Raw genomic sequence first — 7,828 nt, forward strand, 5'->3', positions numbered from 1 at the left:
ACGTAAAATTTAAGCATTTACTCACCAAAAGCGATAGCAGCGCGACATTACTGTAATGGTACGATGTCGGCTTGGTCCATTTTTTGTCAATTTATGGCTTCTAGAAGAAATGAGACGAAAAATACGATTTCGTGCACTTGCGCCTGTCAACGGTGTTCCACCATACAATTATAGTTTCACGATTTTCCACTTGGAGCGCTTGTAGTATTTGTCGTGTGTTTTCTTGGTTTCGGTCAAGTTACCTACAACGTCGAGGAAACCACGAAACTGTCGGTAACTGCATACAGTTTTCTGTACTAGGTATGACACTGCGCATTCCACTGCGCACGTCACGTATTCAATTCAATTTTCCACCTTTAACTTCTCCGCGCTTTATTAACAGAGATGGTCTTCGACCATTCGCTTTCGCCAACAGCGATGAACTGACTCGCACGAACAATTACTCATCTCCACGCACGCTGACGCATTCTCGCCCGAGATTATTCTTATCAGGCATTCCTCGAACTCGGACACCCAACGCGACATTCAAACCGATCATCTAAACAGCCTCTCGCAAACGCAACTCAATATCTCATTTCATACGCACCGAAATTCTTACAGCTAGACTAAATAAAAGTTAATTCCATATAGTGTATATACCAAGGCAAAATAAAATCTCAATTTCATCAGTATCGTCGGATCTTATTTCTCAGAGAGAAAAAGAAGTGCGATCTCGGTTACCGGGAATCGAAACTTTTTTATTTTTGACTTTTTCGTTGTCAAACTTTTACCAATTAATTCTTGACATTTTTCCGATTAAAATGAAACCAAACACGATATAATTTGAACTATAGTTACTGGTTTAATTGACGATAAAAGTTTCTCACGTCGAAGAGGATAGCGAGTCAAAAAGAAAGAGACGCTACGATCGTGGCAGTCGGCAAAGATCAAAAGTCTGTTCGATTGTTTGCAATACTTGAGCATTGCTAATTTTTTTATTTTTCATCCATTTTTTTATATAACTTTTTCCATCATATTCGTGATGTTTTCCTGATTAAAATGAGACCATACACGACGTAATTTGAGTTATATTTACTTGCAATATCTTATTAGAGTAAAATCATCGATGTATGCGTAACACTTGAAATTACAAGTAAATATGTCCCGAAGTATGTCGTGTTTGGTCTCATTTTAATGAGAAAAATGTTACAAATATGATGGAAAAAATTTCAAAAAAAAAAATCGGAAATAAAAAAGTTTTATTCTTGCATTAGGAGTGTCTTTAGGTTTTGGTGAGGTAAAAATAAAGTTTTGTTAACTATTTAATAAGAACAATAATAATTTATTAATAAACGTATCTCTTCGTTGCGCGTGTGTTCGGTCAAGAGGCGCGATTCATAATGCCACGAGGCTTGTTGCCACGCGTACCCCTATAAAACAACAGCGAATCGCCCCGTGTAACGGTTTTTGGGAAATTTCCTATCCCCCAAAAGTACCTCGCATGACCGTTGCTAATAACGGTAACGGAAAAAACCCAAGCCGATATAGTAGTACCTTTACGATATACGCAAAACCTCAGACCCGAAAAATTTGCGAATATAGAATATTGATGATTGATGATTAATGTTATGGGCTTCGACTGCCATGGTCATTAGCCCGGATAGAATATTCACTGCACCTTTACGATATACGCAAAACCTCAGACCCGAAAAATTTGCGTATATAGAATATTCACTGCACCTTTACGATATACGCAAAACCTCAGACCCGAAAGATTTGCGTATATAGAATATTCACTGTATGTCGTATATGTTCGAAAATGTACAAGAATTTTGTGCAACCAAACGAAAATAAAAAATCAAATAAAACGATAACTTATGACAGATTTTTCTAGTGTTGCGTCCTTGATTCGTTACAATGTATACAGCCGAATAAGGTAATCAAATGTGCTATTGAGCCAAATCAAACGCCGAATACATCAGTCGGTAGCATATGTAAAAGGAAAAAATCGAATTTCTAGTTTTTGGCCTATTTTACTGAAACGTTGAGTTTCACATAGCGCATATCATACAATTCTTTCATATTTTTGGAACGCAAAGTGTAATTGTAAAAAAACAATAACATATCACTAGGATAATCGTAATGTAACAGTCAAGCCTTTTTATGTTCCTTTATTTTCATATGAAACTTTTACTATTACAATTTTGACATTTTTCTAATTAAAATAAGACTAAACACAACATAATTCGAAATATATTTATTTGTAGTTTCAAACGTTACGCTTACATCGAATGATTAGTTGAATTAATAAAACTCTTTTTGCTTTTATATTGCGTAGTTACCTCGTCACACATGTTTCCTAGAACCTAATCACTTTCACGATTTTATTATTTTCAAACCGATGACCAAGCAAATAGTTCACACTTACATCACATTATGATTAAATATAACATAAGTATAAATGTATCATTGGCCAAGAGTGAGTACTAATATACATTTCTACACATGAATAGAGTCATTTAGTCGTATACGAAGTCTTCTTGCATTGTTTTGAGGCCATCCAGCTTGTAAAAACGTCAATTTTTGAGGCTCTATCGTTCTGAAGGACTTTGAAAGGGAAGCTTCCAAGAATATGACCATATTTTTTTAAATTTTAACTCTTTACGGCCGTTATTGAGAAAAACGCAAAAATAGAAGTTGTTTAAATTTTTAAATTCGAAACGGACAAAATGATGACTTAAACCCCCTTAATTTCACATAGACTACAACATATTTCGATTAAAGCAAAATCGGAGATGGTGATTTCGAAAAGTGATCGATTCGGTGCGGAATGACCCTACTGTATCCACTAATTTTACATTAATATTTAAATTCCGAAACGTAAGAAAATCTATACATCTATTTCGGTCGCAGCTTCGAGTCCCGCTGGACTTGATTTTTTTTCATCTTTTGCAATAATATTAATATACAATTCAAAGGGTTTTCCGATAAAACTGTCAAATAATACTTGATGGGATATGTAGAGGTAATAATATTTAAAATGAAACTGGAACACAGTAGCTTTGAAAAGAATTAAATAAATTTATTAATTGAATATTTATTCCTTATTATTTTAGTTTAGTTTTAATTGCGGATGCCGCCGTATATGGTACACCCGGAAATTCTTATTCCTTCTCTTCCTCCGCGGTTCCCTCTTGTTCCGCGGTACCCGCCTCTTCCGCGGTAGTCTCCTCTACCGCGGTACCCTCCTCTGCCGGCGGCTCTTGCGGATGGTGCGTAACGTAATAAACGTTTTATCATTTTCCGGATCTGAAACAGAAAAATAAAAATGTGAAATATTTTATATGTATGTAGGATCGGAAATTATCGAGGTTGACGGAATTAAAAAGTTTTTTGGGAATAACAATAATTTTAATAATTTAACAAGGGTATAAGAATCAATAGGAATATAAAAAACAAATACAAACACTTAGGCTACAACTTTTCGGACAACCTTTCGGACAACGTGTTACTTCAACGGTTACGACTGGACTGCCCCCCCGCCACGCCGTTTTCCTTATTCGTTACCAATTCCCGCGTAAAACGAAACAATTGCTAATCGCTTCTTTGTTCCCTCGCTAATTTTCGCGCCAACTCGTAGTAACGCCGAATTATCTTGGCGCCAATTGTCCGCGTTTTCCGCTCGCCCGTTCGCGCCCGATCGTATTCGATGGACATCGAATAAACCGATCCCACATGTATATATTTTTTATATATATAGTACAATAATAAAAAAAAAAAAAATTATACTGATCGAATTGAGTAACCTCCTCCTTTTTCGAAGTCGGTTAAAAATAGGGGACAAGGTTTTAAAGACTATCGAAGAATTAATTTCATTGATAAAATCCGCGTTTGCTCAAAGCTTTGATGTGGATTCCGGGCTAGTTATAATAATTTTTTTGCAAATACATAATTTACCGTAGGGAAATAAATCGGAATAAATAAATGTGAAACACATTACTTACTTTTCTTCCAGACATTGCTGGTGTGTTTTGCGGAGGTGGGGATGGCTCTTCTTTAACACTGTCTGGTTTTGGCACCTCTACTCTTTCCTCCTGTTCTTTACCTTCTTCATTTTCTTTATTTGCAACTATGTCCATCTAGAAATAAAAAATTTACATATTGTAAATTTGTAATTAACACTAACACTAACATTTGTAATTAACACTGACGGGCAAGACACCGTACGCGTGACATTATACGCAAACTACTTACTTTTTCAATTCCTGTCTGCAGAGTTGTGATATTGTCCATGGTCATTTTTCAATTGCTGGATCGTCGATCGATGCCGGGGTTCGAAGCTATGCACCCCACCACTGTCCCTTACTTCCACCACTGTCCCTCGTTTCACTCACGTCACTCACTCCCACCACTATCCCTCACTCCCACCACTATCACTCATTCCCACCATCGACTCTCAATATGAGTACGCATATTACATCACATTACGTCACATTACGTTCTGCAATATCCGAATGCAACGAATCGGAATTTTTTGCATTACGTCTACGTATAGAGTGATTTAGTTTTTAAATTATTTAGTTATTTACTTTTTTTTTAGTATTAATTTTATTTAGTTTATTAGTATTTTTTTTAGTATTTTTATTATTTTTTTTGTTCGAAAGTGAAACGAGTGAAATGAAAGTGAGTGCATCGAAAGTGCGTGCACCGGAAGTGAGTGCACCGGAAGTGAGTGCAACGGAAGTGAGTGCAACGGAAGTGAGTGCACCGGAAGTGAGTGCAACGGAAGTGAGTGCAACGGCAGTGAGTGCACCAAAAGTAAAAAGAAAATTATACGCCTCAACGAAGAGGTACTCCAAGAAAAAAAGGCTTCATAAAAGGCGATGTAGTTTAGATGCTTCGACAAGGAATACAACACTTGCTGAGGAGTACGAAAATCAGCCGTCAACATCCGACGGAAGGACCTCCATGTTTTCAATATGCGAGGCAGTACCGATAGCACAAAATGAAGAAAGTTCCGAAGATACGATATCGGCACACACCTCAGATGGCGAAAGCGGTACCTGGGCCGTAGAAAAAGTAACTTCAACCCGGCCAGAAGAAACGCCGTCTTTTTCAAAGGAATTAAACATCGTAAACATGCAGCACATGTTTGAAGAGATGAAAAAAATGAGCCATCATGCCGACAATAGAGAAGACTGCGGGATAAAATACTTGCAGATAACTGGCATGCAACAGTCGGGCTTGAAGACTACCCTCAAGGTAGTGTGCACTATGTGCCATTATGAAGGGGAAATTCATAGTCAACCCGACGAAATTGAAGAAATGGACGTAAACCGTAGTGCCGTGGCTGGAACAATGTTTACTGGGGGTAGCTATGCGCAAATGGAAGAATTGTTGGCAGCAATGAATATAAAATGCATGTCGAAAAGGCAATTTGTAACACACCACGACGAAATAGCAAATTCGTTGATTGCCGCTGCGGAAGAAGAAATGATAGCAGCGGCTGCAGAAGAAAAACGATTAGCTGTGGAAAGAGGCGATGTTGTTCCCGAATCTGGAATCCCACACATTCCCGTCATCGCCGATGGGAGTTGGATGAAGAGATCTTATCGCACCGGTGCATATAACTCTGCGTCGGGCGTTGGTGTAATAGTTGGATATTACACCCGAAAAGTTTTATTCATTGGAGTACGCAATAAGAGATGCAAAATTTGCGAATGTGCTGCAAGAGAACAGAAAGAAGCACGAAAACATGTATGCTTTAAAAATTGGAGCAAGAGCCGAGCATCCACCGCTATGGAAAGCGATGCCATTGTAGAAGGATTTCGAACCAGCGTCGAAAAGCGTGGATTAATTTATTCCACGCTAATCGCTGACGGAGATAGCAGCGTATACAAAAAGATTATAGATGCAGATCCGTATAACACAGAGATTCGTGTAAAAAAAATTGAATGCACGAATCACTTATTACGGAATTTCTGCAGAAAAATGAAGGAAATCGTCAAAAAAACAACAGCAGGTACATTGAGGAAAGCTGTGGAAAATAGCATTCGGCGAATGCGAACGGCAATTGTGAAAGCCGCACGATATAGAAGCAGCGAAAATGTATCGACCTCTACAAAAATTAGAAATTTATACTGCGACATTTATAATGTGCCAAGCCATGTATTTGGCGAACATGCAGAATGTAATAAAATAAATTACTTCTGCGATGGACAAAGCAAAGAAAATGAAACAAACATCGTCCCGCAGTTGAAGAGTATGGGAGTATACCAGCTCATAAGGGAAATACTTCAGCCGCTAACATCTCATGCGGAAAGTTTATTATACAATTGTAACAACAATCCCGTAGAGAGCTTCAACAACGTCCTTGCCAAATACATCGGTGGGAAAAGATTAAATTTCGGCCAAAGAGGATCGTACACGGCAAGATGTGCTGCTGCCGTGTTACAGTACAACACCAAGGAACCATTGTCGCGATTAAATAGAGCGATGAAAAAGAAACCGCCCCCAGTTTTATCAGACATGGAAATAAGAAGAAAGAAGAAAAATGAAATAAATGCTGACAAAAGAGAGGAAACGGAAATCGCGGCACGCGTACGGAAACAAATCCACTCTGACAAAGATGCTGATTATCGAGAAAACGCTGCAAAACCCGATATGGATATAAATATTTATAAGTTGCAGCAAGAAAAACATATGGAGATGCTCCGTAATTGGCAAGAAAAGAAGGATGCCGTTCAAATAGAAACAATCGGACAGTCGAAAAATCCGCGATGGTACACGTACAAATCGAAACTTCTAACGGCATCGAATTTCGCAAAATGTGTGCCGCCGAAGAAGTGGAACATTGTGCGCTAACTTGGTAAAAAGATTGATATATCCGAAAATCATTGATGTACCTGCAATTAAATACGGGCAAGAGTGCGAAGAAATGGCCCGTGAAGAATTGAAGAAATATACAGGGAGAAATATTAAAGAATGCGGAATCTTCATCGATAGTTCTCATCCGTTCATAGGAGCATCGCCGGATGGTCTCATCGATGAAGAGGGCATCGTAGAAATAAAATGCCCCAAAACAGCCGAAAATTTGTTTCCGGAGGAAGCTATTGAAACGATTCCGTCTATCCGACGCATTTACGAAGATGAAGAAGGTACTGCGCTCAGCAGAACTCACCAGTACTTTTACCAAGTGCAAGGACAATTGCACGTAACGGGTAGATCGTACTGCATATTTTGCATTTGGACGCGGAAAGGGATAAAATGCACAACCGTTGAAAAAGAGGACAAGTTTTGGGAAACTGAAATGGAACCAAAATTAATTAAATTTTATATGGAGTGCATGCTACCGGAATATATAGATAGCCGGTACAACAGGGGTATGCCTATTAGGGAACCCGAATATATTACAGAAGAAAGAAAGCGCCTGAAAAAACGGAAAAGATCAGTGACCGAAGGTCAGGTAAACATTCGAAAAACCCACCGTCGCACAGTGGGCCAGCGCGGCGAATTAGCTGTTCACGGCCAATTGTAGCGTTATTTGAAGACTTCAAACGAAAGTATAGCGGTCGCTGTGTCGTTCCAGCATTTAAAACAAGTATTATTATTACATTTAATCACACCGGATTATTTTCTTGCCAAAAAAATTAAAAATAAAACAAAAATAAGCGTTATATTTCAAAAAGTTAGTGAATATACTATACTCTTAATGTGGACGTTCAGTTTATAAGCATAATTTTTATTAACGTAAACATAAGTTTAACATGGAAACAATTTTTATGAATAAAAATAAAATTTATTTATTATTACTTATGTATCATCGTCATCGTCTTGTAGGTCTTCTTGT

The 7,828-nt window shown here is 38.0% G+C and overlaps 1 protein-coding gene across 1 annotated transcript; it reads right to left on the reverse strand.

Moving 5' to 3' along the window:
• Positions 1-3,040: 3,040 nt before the first annotated feature.
• Positions 3,041-4,839, reverse strand: LOC143264508 (uncharacterized). Its single transcript, XM_076531986.1, has 3 exons — positions 4,234-4,839; positions 3,984-4,118; positions 3,041-3,288 (listed from the first exon to the last, which is right to left on the reverse strand). The coding sequence occupies exons 1-3, from the start codon at positions 4,276-4,278 to the stop codon at positions 3,103-3,105; spliced, it is 366 nt and encodes a 121-aa protein (XP_076388101.1). The 5' UTR covers positions 4,279-4,839; the 3' UTR covers positions 3,041-3,102.
• Positions 4,840-7,828: the final 2,989 nt, after the last annotated feature.

The sequence above is a fragment of the Megachile rotundata genome, chromosome 5 (genome assembly GCF_050947335.1).
Source record: "Megachile rotundata isolate GNS110a chromosome 5, iyMegRotu1, whole genome shotgun sequence".
In the NCBI taxonomy this organism is placed as follows: domain Eukaryota; kingdom Metazoa; phylum Arthropoda; class Insecta; order Hymenoptera; family Megachilidae; genus Megachile; species Megachile rotundata.